Here is a 20,179-nt window from a genome sequence, read left to right as displayed (position 1 = left end):
TACACAGGAATCAAATCGACTATATCTGTGGAAAGGGACCAGGGAGAACCGCAATATCATCAGTCAAAACAGGGCCAGAGACTGACTGTGGAACAGATCATCAATTGCTCACATGTAAGTACAAGCTGAAGCTGAAGAATATCAGAACAAGTCCATGAGAGACAAAATACAATTTTGAGTCTATCTCACCTTAATTTAGACACCATATCAAGAATCCCCCCATGTGTCTGTCAGTTTGTCATACTGTGGGGGCTTGTGTGTTGCTGTGATGCTGGAAGCTATGCCACCAATATTCAGATACCAACAGGGTCACCCATGGAGGAAAGGTTTCAGCTCAGCTTCCAGACTAAGACAGACTAGGAAGAAGGACCCGGCAGTCTACTTCTGAAAAGCATTAGCCAGTGAAAACCATATGAATAGCAGTGGAACATTGTCTGATATACTGCTGGAAGATGAGACCCCCTGGTTGGAAGGCACTCAAAAGATGACTGGGGAAGAGCTGCTGCCTCAAAGTAGAGTCAACCTTAATGACATGGATGGAGTAAAGCTTTCGGGACCTTCGTTTGCTGATGTGGCATGAGTCAAAATGAGAGGAAAAAGGTGCAAACATACATTAAAAATCGGAATCTGGAATGTACAAAGTATGAATCTAGGAAAATTGGAAATCGTCAAAAATGAAATGGAACGCATAAACATAGATACCCTAGGCATTAGTGAGCTGAAATGGACTGGTATTAGCCATTTTGAATCAGACAATCATATAGTCTACTATGCTGGGAATGACAACTTTGAAGAGGAATGGTGTTGCATTCATCGTCGAAAAAGAACATTTCAAGATCTATCCTGAAGTATAACGTTGTCCGCGATAGGATAATATCCATACGCCTACAAGGAAGGCCAGTTAATACGACTATTATTCAAATTAACACACCAACCACTAGGGCCAATGATTAAGAACTAGAAGATTTTTATCAGCTACTGCAGTCTGAAATTGATGGAACATGCAATCAAGATGCATTGATAATTACTGGTGATTGGAATGCGAAACTTGGAAACAAAGAAGAAGGATCAGTAGTTGGAAAACATGGCCTTGGGTGACAGAAACAATGCCGGAGATCAAATGATAGAATTTCGCAAGACCAACAACTTCTTCATTGCAAATACCTTCTTTTGCAAACATAAATGGCGAATATACACACGGACCTTGCCAGATGGAACACACAGAAATCAAATTGACTACTTCTGTGGAAAGAGATGATGGAAAAGCTCAATATCATCAGTCAGAACAAGGCCAGAGGCCGACTGTGGAACAGACCATCAATTGCTCATATGCAACTTCCAAGCTGAAACTGAAGAAAACAGAGCAAATCCACGTGAGCCAAAATATGACCTTGAGTATATCCCACCTGAATTTAGAGACCATCTCAAGAATAGATTTGATGCATTGAACACTAGTGACTGAAGACCAGACGAGTTGTGGAATGACATCAAGGACATCATCCACAAAGAAAGCAAGAGGTCACTGAAAAGACAGGAAAGAAAGAAAAGACCAAGATGGATGTCAGAGGAGACTCTGAAACTTACTCTTGAGCGTCGAGCAGCTAAAGAAAAAGGAAGAACTGATGAAGTATAGGAACTGAAGATTTCAAAGGGCCTCTCAAGAAGACAAAGTAAAGTATTATAATGACATGTGCAAAGAGCTGGAGATGGAAAACCAAAAGGGAAGAACACGCTCAGCGTTTCTCAAGCTGAAAGAACTGAAGAAAACATTCAAGCCTTGAGTTGCAATAGTGAAGGATTCCATGGGGAAAATGTTAAACCACGCAGGAAGCATCAAAAGAAGATGGAAGGAATACACAGAGTCATTATACCAAAAAGAATTAGTCGATATTCAACCATTTCAAGAGGTGGCATATGATCAGGAACCGATGGTACTGAAGGAAGAAGTCCAAGCTGCTCTGAAGGCATTGGCGAAAAACAAGCCTCCAGGAATTGATGGAATATCAATTGAGATGTTTCAACAAATTGATGCAGCGCTGGAGGTGCTCACTCGTCTATGCCAAGAAATATGGAAGACAGCTTCCTGGCCAACTGACTGGAAGAGATCCATATTTATGCCTATTCCCCAGAAAGGTGATCCAACCGAATGTGGAAATTATAGAACAATATCATTAATATCACACGCAAGCAAAATTCTGCTGAATATCATTCAAAAACGGCTGTAGCAGTATATTGACACGGAACTGCCAGAAATTCAGGCCGGTTTCAGAAGAGGACGTGGAACCAGGGATATCATTGCTGATGTCAGATGGATCCTGACTGAAGGCAGAGACTACCAGGTGGATGTTTACCTGTGTTTTATTGACTATGCAACGGCATTCGACTGTGTGGATCATAACAAACCATGGATAACACTGCGAAGAATGGGAATTCCAGAACACTTAATTGTGCTCATGAGGAACCTTTACATAGATCAAGAGGCACTTGTTCGGACAGAACAAGGGGATACTGATTGGTTTAAAGTCAAGAAAGGTATATGTCAGGGCTGTATTCTTTCGCCATACCGATTTAATCTGTATGCTGAACAAATAATACGAGAAGCTGGACTATAAGAAGAAGAACAGGGCATCAGGATTGGAGGAAGACTCATTAACAACCTGCATTATGCAGATGACACAACCCTGTTTGCCGAAAGTGAAGAGAACCTGAAGCACTTACTAATGAAGATCAAAGACCACAGCCTTCAGTACGGATTACACCTCAACATAAAGAAAACAAAAATCCTCACAACTCGACCAATGAGCAACATTATGATCAATGGAGAAAAGACTGAAGTTGTCAAGGATTTCATTTTACTTGGACCCACAATCAACAGCCATGGAAGCAGCAGTCAAGAAATCAAAAGACGCATTGCATTGGGGAAACCTGCTGCAAAGGACCTCTTCAAAGTGTTGAAGAGCAAAGATGTCACCCTGAAGACTAAGGTGCACCTGACCCAAGCCATGGTATTTTCAATCACATCATATGCATGTGAAAGCTGGACAATGAATAAGGAAGACCGAAGAAGAGTTGACGCCTTTGCATCGCGGTGTTGGCGAAGAATATTGAATATACCATGGACTGCCAAAAGAAAGAACAAATCTGTCTTGGAAGAAGTGTGGCCCGAATGCTCCTTAGAGGCAAGGATGGTGAGACTGCGTCTTACATACTTTGGATATGTTGTCAGGAGGGATCAGTCCCTGGAGAAGGACATCATGCTTGGCAGAATACAGGGTCAGCGGGAAAGAGGAAGACCCTCAACGAGGTGGATTGACACAGTGGCTGCAACAATGGGCTCAAGCATAACAACGATTGTAAGGATGGCGCAGGACGGGGCAGTGTTTCGTTCTGTTGTGCATAGGGTCGCCATGAGTCGGAACTGACTCGATGGCACCTAACAACAACATCAAGAATAGATTGGACACATTAAATACTAACGACTGAAGGCCAGACAAGTTGTCGAAGACATCAAGGACGTCATACATGAAAAAAGCAAAAGGTCACTAAAAAGACAGAAAGCAAATAAAAGACCAAAATGGATGTCAGAAGAGACTCTGAAACTTGCTCTTGAAGGTGGAGTAGCTAAAGTGAACGGAAGAAATGATGAAGTAAAAGAACTGAATGGAGATTTCAAAGGGCAGCTCAAGAAGACAAAATAAAGTATTATAATGACATGTGCAAAGTCCTTGAGTTAGAAAACCAAAAGTAAGACCATCCTCAGCATTTCTCAAGCTGAATGAAGAAAAAATTCAAGCTTTGAGTAGCAATATTGAAGGATTCTATGGTGGAAAATATTGAATGACGCAGGGAACATCAAAAGAAGATGGAAGGAATACAGAGAGTCACTGTACCAAAAAGAATTGGCTGAAGTTCAACCATTTCAGGAGATACCATGTAATCAAGAACCAATGGTACTAAAGGAAGAAGTCCAAGCTGCACTGAAGACACTGGCAAAAAATAAGGCTCCAGGAAATGACAGAATACCAAATGAGGTGTTTCAACAAAGGGATGCAGCAATGGAGGTGCTCACTGATCTTCATCAGGAAATTTGGAGAACAGTTTCCTGGCCAACTGCCTGGAAGATATCCACATTTTGCCCATTCCAAAGAAAAGCGATCCAACAGCATGGGTAAATTATAAAACAATATCAATACCACACACAAGTAAAAATTTGCTGAAGATTATTCAAAAGTGATTGCAGCAGTACATTGAAAGGAAACTACCAGAAGTTCAAGTTAGATTCAGAAAAGAATATGAAATGATGCAGATCATTGGTAATGTCAGATTGATCTTGGCTGAAAACACAGAATACCAGAAAGATATTGACCTGTGTTTTTTTGACTATGCAATGGCTTTCGACTGTTTGAATCATAAGAAGTTATGGATAACATTGCAAAGAATGAGAATTCCAGAACAATAAACTGTGCTCATGAGGAACCTGTACATAGACCAAGAAGCAGTCATCCTAACAGAACAAGGGGATTATGTGTGGTTTAAAGTCAGGAAAGTTATGTGTCAGGGTTGTATCCTTCCACTATACTTAGCCATCCTGTATGCTGAGTAAATAATCTGAGAAACTGGACTATGTGAAGAAGAATAAGGTATCAGGATTGGAGGAAGACTCACTAACAACCTGCGTTATACAGATGACACAACTTTGCTTGTTGAAAGTGATGAGGACTTGAAGCACTTACTGATGAAGATCAAAGACTACAGCCTTCAGTATGGATTACACCTCACCATAAAGAAAATAAAAGCTCTCACAACTAGACCAATAAGCAATATCATAATAAACAGAGAAAAGATTGAAGTTGTCAAGGACTGCATTTTACTTGGATCTACAATTGACACCCATAGTAGCAGCAGTCCAGAAATCAAAAAAAAAAAAAAAGAAACATTGCATTGGGCAAATCTGCTGCAAAAGACCTCTTTAAAGTGTTAAAAAGCAAAGATGTTACCTTGAAGACTAAGGTGCCCCTGACCCAAGCCATGGTGCTTTCAATCACCTCATATGCATGCGAAAGCTGGGCAATGAATAAGGAAGATGGAAGAGGTATTGACACCTCTGAATTATGGTGTTGGCAAAGAATATTGAATATACCACGGACTGCCAGAATAATGAACAAATCTGTCTTGGAAGAAGTACAACCAGAACGCTCCTTAGAAGGAAGGATTGACAGACTTAGTCTCACGTACTTTGTACATGTTATTAGAAGGGACATCTGAAGAAGGGCATCATGCTTGGTAGAGGGTCAGTGAAAAAGAGGAGGATCCACCAAGAAGATGGATTGACACAGTGGTTGCAACAATGGGCTGAAGCATAACAATGATTGTGAGGATGGTGCAAGACTGTGCAGTGTTCAGTTCTGTTGTACACGGGGTCGTTATGAGTCGGAATAGACTGGATGGCACCTAACAACATAACAACAATAGCATTTGTATTAAGATGAGTCTATCTGCATGTTATAGATTGAATTATATCCCCCCAAAATATGTGTTGTAAATATGAAACTCCTATACCTGTGGATGTAATATTATTTGGAAATAGGTCTTGTTTGTTATGTTAATGAGACCATATCAGTGTAGGGTGTGTCTTAGTCAATGCCTTTGAGATCATTGCCTAGATGGTCTCAGAAACAGAGGATTATTTTTAAGACTTGAGAGCTAATGCTAAATTGTTCTGTTGTGCTTTGGACTTGCCTGGTGCCCATTATCCCTTCTTTCCCTAAAATTTCTCCCATTTGTAAGGGAAATGTGTACATTGTGCCTGTTCCACTATTGTACTTTGGAAACTTAACTTTTAATCTGGATTTTACCAGTTCACAAATTGAGAGGAATTTTGCCACAGGATGGAATATGCCTAAAGTCTCAGACATATTTTATTAAGATGATTCAGAAGATGAGATTTTAGACTTGGAGTTGATTTAAGACTTGTGGGATAATGTGATAGGTGAGTATATTCTGCATATGGCAAGGTCAAGAATTTTTGGGTGCCAAAGGGTGGACTGTTATGGATTGAATATAGTCCTCAAAATATGTGTTGTAAATCCTAATCTCTATGCCTGTGGTTATAATCCCATTTGGGAATGAGTTGTTTTTGTTATGTTAATGAGACAGGATTAGTGCAGAATGTGTCTTGAATCAATCTCTTTTGAGACATAAAAGAGATTAAACAAACAAGCAAGTGAGAAGAAAGGGCAAGATTGATGCCAAGCCACATAAAGATCACCCAGGAGCAGAAATTAAAAGGCACAAAGACCTTCCTCCAAAGCCAGCAGAGAGAGAAAGCCTTCCCCTAGAGCCAGCACCCTAAATTCAGACTTCCAGCCTACTAAACCGTGAGAGAACAAATTTTTGCTTGTTAAAGCCACCCACTTATGGCATTTCTGTTATATCAGCACTAGATAACTAAAACAGCTATCTTTCCAGAAATTTTATACACAAATAGGATACTTCCTATACTATGAGAGAATAAGTATCCTCATTATTCTATTCTATTACAGCAATGGCAATTTCCTCAGAGTTAGGAAATTTCCAAGGTTATTTATTTTTTTAAAACATTATCTCAAAATCAGATGTGAAAATGTGGAACTTTATTGTTTTGCGAGAAAAAAAAAAACTTTTTAGTTTTTTCCCCTTGTACAACCAAGCCCAATGTACTTAACTTTTCTAGGCCCCTTCCCTCGTCTGCAATCTGGGATTGAACTATATCTTCTAGTATTATAAAAAATATTGGTTTCTGAACTATATAATGCCATTCCGGAGCACACTTCTTACATATAAGAGCTGACTACTGCTAGGAAATGCACTAGTACTGCTCTTCCAGTTTTACTAAATCAAGTTTTTTATTTTGTACTATGAAGAAACATGTCTGTGATAAACAAACTGGATAAGATTAAGGACATAATCTTCAATTCTAAAGCTGAGTTTCTGAGCAATCTCTTTGGCAGTACACATTGTTATCCCCTCTGTGAGTAGACATTCACTGTTCAAAGCAACAAGCACTTTGACACTTAGAAAATTTGGATCCTATTTTATTTCTAAAACCTACTATATCAGTATGCACCAACTGTTTGACATAGCCATTCTTTTATTTTCAAAGAGGTTATTCTATAATCACACTTCCTTTCAGGAAGCCCACCAACTAAGTAAATGCCAAAATCACTTATAAAGTTATACATGAATCTTCTTGTTGGTTAAAAAACACAGGCCTAATTAAAGTAATGTGCTAAGTTTCAGCATAATTATGCAGAAAGGTGGTAAGAAAGCTTATTTCATTTGTTTTTAGTGGCTGTTACTTTTTATGTGAATCTGAGAAGGGTCAAACATTCTAGAAAAAGTATATTTCTTATTTTACATTTTAGGTAAGGCTGATTTAGTTATTCTCTACTTGTAGGAAATGTTGTCAATTTCTATTAATAGAAATAATTATAATTCAAAAATATTATTTACTAAAATTATTAATGACCTATTAAAATAATTTCTGTTGTGATGGCTAGCTAATTAGGAGTCATCCAAATGTGTCTAAACTAAAGCATAAGTTTTCAAAATACCTCACCAGAAAGATTCTAGTTCTATGAAATAAATCAAATTTTTCCACTTAATATTCACACTTTATGATTTATGTTAAGACTAGGAAATGTTTCATAATTGTGGATAAAACTCTGAGAATATTCATAGATATTTAAAAATTGATTTGATGTACTTCTACTTTTATTACAGCATCAAAATGCTTCTAAAACAATGTATGTAAAACTAAAAAAAAAACTGCGTAAGCATAAATTGGTTTCTGGAGTATCTCAGCTATTGTTGGGGCAAATGAAAAGCTGCCTGGTTACAGTGCTGGAATGTTTGAAACTCAGATGTTATACTAAAGGCTGCTTATATCTTTATATATTTTGGTGAGGTTCTGTTGCAACCAACAATATACAGCAAATCTAGTTTAACTTGAAGCTCATCCACTGACATGGACATCAGATGCTATCTTTATTTGGATACAAAAAAACAGAGTATTTCCTGTACGGCAAGTTGTTTCACAATATTATAACCCAAAAGGGTTCCACTGAATTAAAAAAAGCAAAAACTTTTGGGAGCAAAGGGGAGTCAAGACTAAGCAGGAAATCTTTAAAGCCACAAAGATTCAATACCAACTAGATGGGGGTAAAGCATAATCCAAGTGTTGAATAGACCACAGTAACTCTTTCATAAACTTAATCTGAAATGAAGTAAAACCCCTATAAATTCTAGGGTCTTAGTATATAAAGTAACAGTTTAAGAAATAAAGTCTGTAATACCATTGCTATCTATCTGGAAATTTTGGGGAAAGTAAATTTTGCTACAGAAAAACACAAAATCCAGTTGTAAAGTGGTGTTCATTGGAGAAAAATGTGATGTTAAAAGTTTCAGAACACTGTGGAGATCTCCTTTCAGTCAATAAATTGTTAGTGAATATTGTAACGGTTTTTCATGCTACATAGTGTATAAACATTATGTAATTTACTAATTTATTAGATTAGGCCACTTATCATTAGTTATTGTCTCAACAATCCTAATAATCAGGGAACAACTAAAGACTTTGGACAAGAAAATAATAAAACAGATTGCTTATCATAAAATTTGTTACCTATCAATTTTCTACAAACTACAATATCTCTATCCTATTTCTGAATATACACATAAGAGTGAACAGATTTTTTCCTTGAATGAATACTAGAGAACATATAGTGAATAACTAATAATAAAATTTGGAGATATTAATAATTAAAGATGAAAATCCATTTACATAATAAAAATCACTAGTGTGTTACACATTCAGCCGTTTAAAGAAATGGCTTTCTGAAAAACAGAGTAAATATATCAAACCCCATCAATCTCTCTGTCTCTTGTTTTTATTGTAGGAAAAGCACGTGAACTTGTAACATTTAGAATAAATTTACATACTTACTTGTGCTCTAAGAATAAACAGGAGCCCTGGTGGTACAGTGGCTTAAGAGTTTGGGTGCTAACCAAAAGCTTGGCAATTCAAATCCACCAGCCACTCCTTGGAAACCACATAGTCTAGCTCTGCTCTGTCCTATAGGGTCACTAGGAGTTGGAATTGACTCGACAGCAATGGGTTTATTTTTGTTCTTTTGGCTTACGAATAAACAACTTGTTGTCAAAATAGCAGAATGAGTTCAGGAAGAAATTTTCACTGCTGTGCTCCAAATACATAGCAATAATTAATATAAAAAACACTAAAAAGATATAGCTGCACACAAAAACAAGATAATTTTGCTATGGAGTAAGAATATATTTTGTTACAGTAAAAGAATAAATTATGGAATCTGGTAAACTATAACAAGACCCATTTTGTCATTTAACATATACAAAATTTCCCCTCAGATAAATGTAATCTAGTTCTTAGTTCAATATCAAGCACTTCAGAGCTGAGATTCATTATTTTCTTGGCAAACTTCAGTTTCCTTACTATTTCTTACTGAAGCAGAAGGGAAAGAGGATAGTTAAAAGTTCTAATAAAATGCTATTAATTCTTGACATCAAAACTTCTTACCAAAAAGTAAAATGTAAAAAAGAAAAAATTAGAACCAGAAACCTATAGATTAAATACATAATGAGTAGATATGACTTAAAGAAATGATATATAGAATATACAAAAAGTATGGAATGAACTGAACATTTTTTAAGAGAAGAGAAATTTTGCCAAATTTAAAATAGTGCAATTACAGCTTAAAGCTTGGCTTAAAATAGACAGAACACATAAAGTATTCCATACTCATATACCTATATTTAACCATATATTTTCTCTTCAACAATAATTTTCATCTACTTCAAAGGGTGGTGAGATACTCTGAATATGGGATAAAAATAGACTATTTTATTTAATAAAAATTTTGGAAGTTTAAACTAGAAAGAATATAGATTTTCTCCATGACCTTCTGAATAAATTTGCTAATTAAAGAATGATTTCACTTTAAATGGGGCACTAATGTAAAATAAGCATAACCTCCAAATGAAAAGAAACTTAATTCTGATTTGCACAAGTGTGACTGTCACTTTATGATCCAATTCAAATCTGATCAGAATCTGGCTTAATCAATCAACTAATTTAATCAATTATCAGTATGTTTCCATCACCTCAATTAGACACCTTCCTATGTCTTTGTCCATTCATTGTACATTCTCTCCATCTCAGTAAATCAATTCCTTTCCTTCAGTAGTTCAATCTAAAAAATGTGCCATCATTGGCTCCTTTCTTTCTCCCATGCCCCATACCCACTTCATGAAAAAATCCTGCTGTCTAAATAGATGTGGAATCTGCCTGTTGCTCATCACGACCACTGTTATCACTCTGGTCTAAGTCATTCCATTCCTTTACCCAATTGTTGAATAAACTTCTCATCTGTTATATCTTCTTCTGAACTTCAACAGCCAGACTAATCCTATTAAAACTCAACTCAAATCATGTCACTTGAGTGCTTAAAATTCTACAACAATTTCCAATCTAACTCAAAGTCAGATGTGCAGTTCTTACAATGGCCTACAAGGCCCTATACACATGAACTGGCTCCATTATCTCTCTGATTTTATCTCCTGATCCTCCCAGGTTTGGATCTTCGCCCTTTGTGCGCACTGACCTCCGTGCTATTGATTGAACGTAACAGGCAAGCTCCCACTCCTGGGTCTCTGTACTTAACTGCTATTTCTGCCTGGCATGTTCTGCCCCCAAATAGACCTGTTACCTTCTCACTGAGGCTATTCTGGGTGCTTTGGCTAAAATCACAAACTTCATTCCTACCTCCAGCCTGACTCTATAATCTTTCCCTGATTTATTTTTCTCTTTAGCATTTATCACTGCCTAAAATACTTTATATTTTGTTCATTCATCTTGTTTACTGTCTCTTTCTCTGACTAGAATTTAATCTTCATGAAGGCAGGTATTTTCGTGGTTCACTCTCTACTACATAGGAAAGTCCCTGGTATACAACAGGAACTCAAAAAATATTTGCTAAATAAATTAATCAAACACTTATTTTTGAGAATATTTGCCTTATGTTAGAACCATCTGAGTATAAGTTAGGAGCACCTGCTTCCACTGCCCCTAGCAAATCTATAAAACTGTAGAATAATAATAACCCAGGGATTTAAAAATCTGCTTGCTATTTGATCTGGGGGATTTAATAAGGATCAGGTGCTTGAAACTGAACTACCATTTTCCCTTCATTGCTCCTCTGTCTCATCCTACCCTACTACAAACCCTTTTATGAATAGTGACAGAAGGCTTCAACCTCAGGATAGTCTAAGGCATCCGAGATCATCCTGCTCTACTGCCCCATCTGTAGCTTTGGCTAGATAAGATCTCACATTTTAAGGTAGCCAGGTTTGAGCTGGTGATACTTGGCATGAAGGCACATCTTACTTATTGATTAAGGATCCTTACTTAATGAGAATAGTATACCTTAGTTTGGTTGTGCATACTTGCTTATTTTATTGTTGCCAACGAGTTGCTAGATTTCATAATACTTATTTTTAACATTAAGAGCTTAACGTTTTAAAAAGATTATCTTTTTAACAAATGGTGCTGGCAAAACTGGATGTTCATCTGCAAAAAACTGACGCAAGACCCATACCTCACACCATATACAAAAACTCACTCAAAATGGATCAAAGGCCTAAATATAAAGCCAAAAACTATGAAGTTCATAGAAGAAAAAATAGGAGCAACACTAGAGGCCGTAATACATGACATTAACAGGATACAAACCACAACCAACAACACACAAGCTCCAGAGGATAAGCTAGACAACTGGGATCTTCTAAAAATTAAACACTTATGCTCATCAAAAGACTTCACCAAAAGAGTAAAAAGATAACCTACAGACTGGGAAAAAATCTTTGGCTATTACAAATCAGACAAAGGTCTTATCTCTAAAATCTACAAGAAAATCCAACACCTCTACAACAAAAAGACAAATAATCCAATTAAAAAATGGGCAAAGGAAATGAACAGACACTTCACCAAAGAAGACATTCAAGGGGCCAACATACACATAAGGAAATGCTCGCGATCACGAGACATTAGAGAAATGCAAATCAAAGCCACAATGAGATACCACCTCTCCCTGGCATTACCGGCACTAATCAATAAAACAGGAAATAACAAATGTTAGAGAGGCTGTGGGGAGATCAGAACTCTTAGGCACTGCTAGTGGGAACGCAAAATGATACAACCATTTTGGAAAACAATATGGTGCTTCCTTAGAAAGCTAGAAATAGAAATACCATGTGATCCAGCAATCTCACTTCTAGGCATACAACCTAGAGAAACAACAGTCGTCACACGAATAGACATATGCACACCCATGTTCACTGCAGCACTGTTCACAATAGCAAAAAGACAGAAACAACCTAGAAGACCATCAACAGAAGAATGGATAAACAAACACAATGGAGTATCACACAATGATAAAGAACAACAATGAATCTGTGAAGCATCTCATGACATGGAGGAATATGGAGGGCATTATGCTGAGTGAAAGAAGTCAATCACAAAAGAACAAATATTATATGAGACCACTACTTTAAAAACTCATGAAAAGGTTTACATACAAAAAGAAACAATCTTTGATGGTTACGAGGGAGGCGAGAGGTGGGGATGGAAAAACACTTTATAGAAAAATAGGTAAGTGGTAACTTTGGTGAAGAGTAAGACCGTATACAATACTGGGAAAGTCAGCACAACCTGTACAGGGCAAGGTCACGGTACCTCCATAGACACATCCAAACTCCCTGAGGGACTGAATTGCTGAGCTGAGGGCTGTGGAACCCATGGTCTCGGGGAACATTTAGCTCAACTGACATAGCATAGTTTTTAAAGAAAATGTTCTACATTCTACTTTGGTGAGTAGCATCTGGGGTCTTAAAAGCCTGTGAGTGGCCATCTAGGATACTCCATTGGTCTCACTCCTTTGGGAGTAAGGAAGAATGAAGAAAATTAAAGATACAAGGGAAAGGTTAGTCAAAAGGACTAATGGACCACATCTACCACAACCTCTACCAGACTGAGTCCAGTACAACTATAAGGTGCCCAGCTACTACCACTGACTGCTCTGACAGGGATCACAATAGAAGGTCCTGGACAGAGCTGGAGAAAATTATAGAATAAAATTCTAACTCAAAAAGAAAGACCCGACTTGCCGGCCTGACAGAGACTGGAGAAACCCTGAGAGTATGGCCCCTGAACACCCTTTCAGCTCAGTAACAAGGCCACTCCCGAGGTACACCCTTATGCCAAGGACTGAACAGGCCCATGGAACAAAACAAGACTGAGGGGGCGCACCAGCCCTGGGGCGGGGACTGGAAGGCAGGAGGGAACGGGAAACCTGGTAACAGGGAACCCAGGGTGGAGAAGGGAGAGTGTTGACATGTCCTGGGGCTGTTAACCAGTGTCATGAAACAATGTGTGTTAGGTGCTTGATGAGAAACTGGTTTGTTCTGTAAATCTTCATCTAAAGTGCAATAAAGAAAGAAAGAAATTGAGGTTTTAAACTAAAATCCCTAAGGAATTTTTGTAGAAAATTTTGTTCAGAACATTTTTGCATTACAGTTTATTGTCATCAGAGTAATAAGCCCAAGAGAGATACTCAACAAAGAAAATGAGTATATTTTCTTACCTGGAGATAACACAGAGGGCTCAGGCTGGTTTCCACCTTCCTCATCAGTACTTTCATCATATATTGCATCTCTGCCAGCACTCAACTGAGAACAGGTTGCAGTTCCCCTGAAAATAGAGAAAGGTATTGTATTGCCCAAAAATGTGTATCACCTTGGCTAAGCCATGATTCCCAGTATTATGTGAGCCATCATTTTATGATCTGATGTGATTAACCTATGTGTTGTAAATTCTAACCTCTATGATGTTAATGAGGTAGGATTAAAGGCAATTATGTTAATGAGGAAGGACTCAATCTACACGATTAGGTTGTATCTTGAGTCAATCTCTTTTGAGATATAAAAGAGAGAATCAAATAAAGGAGAGTAATGTCATGCCACCAAGAAAGAAGCTCTGAGAGTGGGGCATGCCCTTTGAACCTGGGGTCCCTGCACTGAGAAGCTCCTAGAACAGGGGAAGACTGATGACAAGGACTTTCCCCAGAGCAAACAGAAAAAAGTCTTCCCCTGGAGCTGTCACCCTGAATTTGGACTTTTAGCCTCCTAGACTGGAGAAAATACATTTGTTTGTTAATGCCATCACTTATGGTATCCTGTTATAGCAGCATTAGATAACTAAGACATGTAACTTTATAAATTGTTGGCCCTCTCCTGGTTAGGTATCAAATTAACTAGCAATTAATTATAGAAAGTATTCCTTGAAAAAGATTCAATTAAAAGAACATATATTCAAATACATATGATTTGGATGAAACTACCTTAAAAATATGTTAATTCTCTTAAGAAACAGTTTCTCTTTCACTTAATGTGGATTAATGCACACTATTTTTTTATAATTAATTTTTGAATCAGATTTTCATCACTTATTATTCTTCCATAAAAATATTACTCTACCTAATTATTTTCTGTATGTCAGAGACTATTTAGTATTTTACTGATCTCAAAGCAGTTTTACATTTCATTTACCTACTCCAAATCCTAAGAGGCAGGTACTTTTATCCTCATTATGAGGATAAAGTGAAACACAGAGCTTTAAAGGACTTGCCCAAAGCCATCTATGAATAGACACATTAACAGTATTATTATCAGTGCCAGACTAGCACTTGAAGTAAGACCATCTGACATTAAATGTTATGTTCTCTAGCAAACCTGTGCTTTCTCACAGATTCAGTGCAATAGACCCTAACCAAAGTCACTTATTCTTGAGAAAATTGTAATTGCCCAAAACCACATCAGCTGTAAGTCATTTATGAGTCTTCCTTGAGACTCAAGGATACACACACTCCCACAGAAAACCAGATAGAAGGATAAGAGAGGTAATCACAGTCCAATCAGTACTTGGGGTACAGAAAAGCTCAAATAAAATTAATGTTTCCTGAAGGCTAACATTAGCAACTTGATTGTAAAGTTAACCATTGCTTAAATATCAAATTTACAAATGTGAATCCAACTCTCAAGTTATGCAGAAGATAAAAGGTTTTTTTAAGTATTAATCAATATATTTCATAATTATTTCTAAGAATTGAGCAATCAATATTTAGATAAACCTCATGCCAGTTATATGATTTACAGAAGGGTAAGTATGACAGTTGGACAGACATTGAGAGACGATGCTGAGAATTCTCCAGCCCACTGCATTCCTGCCTAGAAGCAAGCACCCAGCTCCAGAAAAACAAACGATTTCTGATTGCTTAAAAAGTTGTAACCAAACTTTCATTAAATTTGGGAGGGAAATCCACTTAAATTTATGTATCTGTCATCCAAAAACAGAAAGGCAAAATACCTGTCATGCTCAGCGTTCTTTTCTAGTTCTTGAACTTCACTTAGCAATTTACGTAAGCTTCTGATCTTTGCTTTCTTCTCATTCAGCACCAGAATAAACCGTTTATAAAGATCAGCCTCCAAAGTCTCCTTAGCACTCACACATTTTTCAAATCTAAAACAGATAAATAAATTGTGTATTTTTTATCATTAATATTATTCAGTATAATGCTCAAGATGATTTCTAGAAAGTTTTGCAAAGAAAATACAATTAAAAATTATTTGTACATATTATTTCATTGACATAAAGCAAATAATTAGATTAGTGCCACCACTTATCTGTCAGTTTGGCATACTGTAGTAGTTTGTATGTTGCTGTGATGCTGAAAGCTATGCCATGGGTATTTCAAATACCAGGAGAGGCACCCACGGTGGACAGGTTTCAGCGGCACTTCCAGACTAAGGCTAAGAAGGACTTGGAGATTTACTTCTAAAAAAATTGGCCAGTGAAAACCTTACGAATAGCAGTAGAATACCGTCTGATATAGTACCAGAAGGTAAGCCCCCTCAGGTTGGAAGACAATCAAAATATGACTGGGGAAGAGCTGCCTCCTCAAAATATCCAAACCAAAATCAAACCAGCTGCTGCTTAGTCAATTCCAACTCAGAGCAATCCTATAAGATAGTGTAGAACTACCCCATAGGATTTCCAAGGCTGTAATCTCTAAGAAAGCTGACTGTCACATCTTTCTCCTATGGAACAGCTGATACATTGGAACTATCTACCTCTTGGTTAGCAGCTGAACGCTTTAACCACTGTACCACAAGGAGCACTGGTGGTGCACTGGTTAAAGCGTTCAGCTGTTAACCAAGAGATCCGTGGTTTGAAACCACCTCAAAGTACAGTCGACCTTAAGGATGTGGATGGAGCTTTTGGAAACTTCATTTGCTGAGGTGGCACAATTCAAAAGGAAAAGAAACACCTACAAACATCCATTAACAATCGGAATACGGAATGTCTGAAGTATGAATCTAGGAAAATTGGAAGTTTCCAAAAATGAAATGGAACACATAAAGATTGATGACCTAGGCATTAGTGAACTGAAATGGACTGGCATTCGGCCATTTTGAATTAGACAGTCATGTGGTCTACTATGCCAGGAATGACAAATTGAAGAGGAATGGCATCATGTTCATTGTCAGGAAAAAAAAAAAGCCTTCAACATCTAGCCTGAAGTACAATGCTTTCAGTGACAGGATGGGAAGACCAATTAATATGATTATTATTCAAATTTACACACCAACTACTAAGGCCAATGATGAAGAAATTTAAGATGCTTAGCAACTTCCACAATCTGAAATTAATCAAACATGCAATCAAGAAGCATTGATAATTACTGGTACTTGGATGCAAAAGTTGGAAACCAAGAAGGATCGGTAGTTGGAAAATATGGCCTTGGTAATAGAAAGGACTATGGAGATCGCATGATAGAATATTGCAAGACCAACCACTTCTTCATTGCAAATACCTTTTTCAATTCATAACATAAACGGATAGTATACACGCAAAAATTTTTTTTTTTTTTGTACCAAAAAGAATTAACTGATATTCAACCATTTCAGGAGGTAGCATATGATCAAGAAACTCGATGGTACTAAAGGAGGAAGACCAAGTTGTACAAAAGGCACTGGCGAAAAGCAAGTCTCCAGGGATTAATGGAATACCAACTGAGATGTTTCAGGAAATGGATACAATGCTAGAAGTGCTCCCTCATCTATGTCAAGAAATTTGGATGAGAGCTACCTGGCCAACCAACTGGAAGAAAAAAAAGGTACACATTTATGCTCATTCCAAAGAAAGGTGACCCAACAGAATGCAGAAATTAGCAAACAGTATCATAAAAATCACATGCAAGTAAAATTTGCTGAAGATCATTCAAAAGCAGCTGCAGCAATAAATGAACAAGGAACTGCCAGAAATTCAAGCCAGACTCAGAAGAGGACTTGGAACTAGGGATAACATTGCTGATGTCAAATGGATGTTGGCTAAAAGCAGAGAATACCAGAAAGATGCTTACCTGTGTTTTATTGATTATGCAAACACACTGGACTTTATGGTTCATAACAAATTATGGAAAACATTGAGAAAAATGGGAATCACAGAACACTTAATTGTGCTCATGAGGAACCTATACATAGGCCAAGAGGCAGTCATTTGAAAAGAACAAGGAGATACTGCATGCTTTAAAATCAGGAAAGGTGTCAGTCAGGGTTGTAACATTTCACCATACTTATTGAATATAAAAAAAAAAAAAATTTTTATATTCAATAAGTATGGTGAAATGTTGCTCAGCATTTTTTTTTATATTCAATAAGTATGCTGAGCAAATAATTCAAGAAGCTGGACTATATGAAGAAGAACATATAGCATCAGGATTGGAGGAAGTCCCCTTAACATCCTGCAATATGCAGATGACACAACCTTGTTTGCTAAAAAACTTGAAACACTTGAAGATCAAAGACTAAAGCCTATAGTATGGATTACACCTCAACATAAAGAAAACAAAAATCCTCACAACTGGACTAATAAGCAACATCATGATAAATGGAGAAAAGCTTGAAGTTGTCAAGGATTTCATTTTACTTGGATCCACAATCAACACCCATGGAAGCAGAAATCAAGAAATCAAATACTGTACTGCACTGGGAATACCTGCCACAGAAGACCTCTTAAAGTGTTAGAAATCAAAAATGTCACTTTGAAGACCAAGGTGAACCTGACTCAGTCCATGATATTTCAATTGTCTTCATACACAGATGAAAGCTGGATAATGAGTAAAGAAGACCAGAGAAGAATTAATGCGTTTGAATTATGGTGTTGGGGAAGAACACTGAACATACTATGGGCTGCCAGAAGACTGAACAGATCTGTCTGAAGTACAGCCAAAATGTTCCTTAGAAGCAAGCATTGGACATGTTATCAGGAAGAACCAGTCTCTGGAGAAGAACACCATCCTTGGTAAATCAGAGGATCAGTGAAAAAGAGGAAGACCTTCCAGGAGATAGACTGACATAGCGGCTGAAACAATGGGCTTAAACATAGCAATGATTGTGAGGGGATCGCCCAGGACTGAGTAGCATTTCCTCCTGTTCCACACAGGGTTGCTAAAGTCATTAACAAACTTGATGGCACCTAACAAAAATAACAACTACATATGTCATATGTGTGTGTATATACATATGTATGCACACACTGACACGCATACATATATTTCAGTGAATAATTTTAAAAAATATCTTTCATATATATGCCCTTGTACTTTCAACAATTTACCCATCTAGAGATGCAGAGAATTCGGGGCCTCTCATGGGATTAAAAGGAAAATATGCAATATATTTTCCAGGACCACTTCTAGTAAATTCTTACAGCACAGTCTTTGCCAACTCTGTGAATTCCATGGGGGCAAAGAGCTAGTGTATTTTATTGGCTGCTTTGTCCTGAGTGCCTAGCACAGTGTTTGTCATTTGACAGATGTTTAACGGCTGCTTATAAGATAAATAGAATAAGTGAATTAATATGGATAACTTAAAAGGAAATGCAAATCCAGTGATTCTGAATATATTCAATCATTTAACAAGCTATCACTGTAATGGTATTATTTTTCATCTTCTTGAGCTTTAAAATAAAATGTGTGTGTGGTGACTGACATTAATATAACTATATTCCTTTCACCAGGCAAAGTTCTCTGACAAAGAAGTATACCACAGAGATGTGGAAGAAAAAATTAAAGCCAAAATGGAAGAGGAGCTACTGGTATTCCTGGCTCATTCTGAAAGCAGAAACATGTCCCTGCATTTATATTTCAGATGCTAAGTGTTACATAAACATTCTATCCTTATTATCTTCCTGTAATACTGTGTAATGTACCACAGTAACAAAAATTTTTTAAAAGATGGGTAGAACATACATACTATAAAAATGCATGAGTTTATAATAATAGAATACCTTAAACATATGTAAAGTGAAACCTAATACATTAAATTATGTAACAAATTTTACATGACATTATGATTTCTTGCATAAAATTTTAGGAATTATTGTTGTTGTCATTAGGTGCCATTAAGTCAGTTCTGACTCATAGCAACCCTATGTACAAAAGAACTAAATACTACCTGTTCCTTCACCATCCTCACAATCGTTATGCTTGAGTCCATTGTTGCAGCCACTCCATCAATCCATCTTGCTGAAGGTCTTCCTCTTTTTCACTGATTCTCTGCCAAGCATGATGTCCTTCTCCAGGGACTGATTCTTCCTGACAACATGTCCAAAGTATGTAAGATGTAGTCTCGCTGTCCTTGCTTCTAAGGAGCATTCTGCTTGTACTTCTTCCAAGACAGATTTGTTCATTCTTTTGAGAGTCCACAGTATTTTCAATATTCTTCACCAACACCACAATTCAAAGGCATCAATTCTTCTTTGGTCGTCCTTATTCACTGTCCAGCTTTCGCATGCACACGAGGTGATTGAAAACAGCATGGCTTGGGTCAGGCTCACCTTAGTCTTCAAGGTGACATCTTTGCTTTTCAACCCTTTGAAGAGGTCTTTTGTAGCACATTCATCCAATGCAATGCGTCTTTTGATTTCTTGACTGCTGCTTCCATGGGTGTTGATTGTGGATTCAAGTAAAATGAAATTCTTCCATTTATC

The 20,179-nt window shown here is 37.2% G+C and overlaps 1 protein-coding gene across 14 annotated transcripts in view; it reads right to left on the bottom strand.

Annotated features, from left to right (window-relative positions):
* XRCC4 (X-ray repair cross complementing 4) overlaps window positions 1–20,179 on the bottom strand; it is a 342,053-nt gene that overhangs the window by 190,186 nt on the left and 131,688 nt on the right. For all 14 annotated transcript variants that reach the window (XR_010318853.1, XR_010318852.1, XM_064273781.1 and 11 more), the window contains 2 exons: window positions 15,494–15,646; window positions 13,713–13,819 (listed from right to left, as the gene is read on the bottom strand). Coding sequence is in view for 12 of the 14 variants with exons in the window: in XM_064273781.1 (XP_064129851.1) it covers window positions 13,713–13,819; window positions 15,494–15,646 (260 nt within the window). In the remaining 2 variants the exon portion in view is untranslated. The remainder of the gene's footprint in view (window positions 1–13,712; window positions 13,820–15,493; window positions 15,647–20,179) is intronic.

This window comes from Loxodonta africana, chromosome 2 (genome assembly GCF_030014295.1).
Source record: "Loxodonta africana isolate mLoxAfr1 chromosome 2, mLoxAfr1.hap2, whole genome shotgun sequence".
Classification (NCBI taxonomy): Eukaryota; Metazoa; Chordata; class Mammalia; order Proboscidea; family Elephantidae; genus Loxodonta; species Loxodonta africana.
The sequence above is the reverse complement of the archived record's forward strand: the minus strand, read 5'-3'. Positions and strand labels throughout refer to the sequence as shown.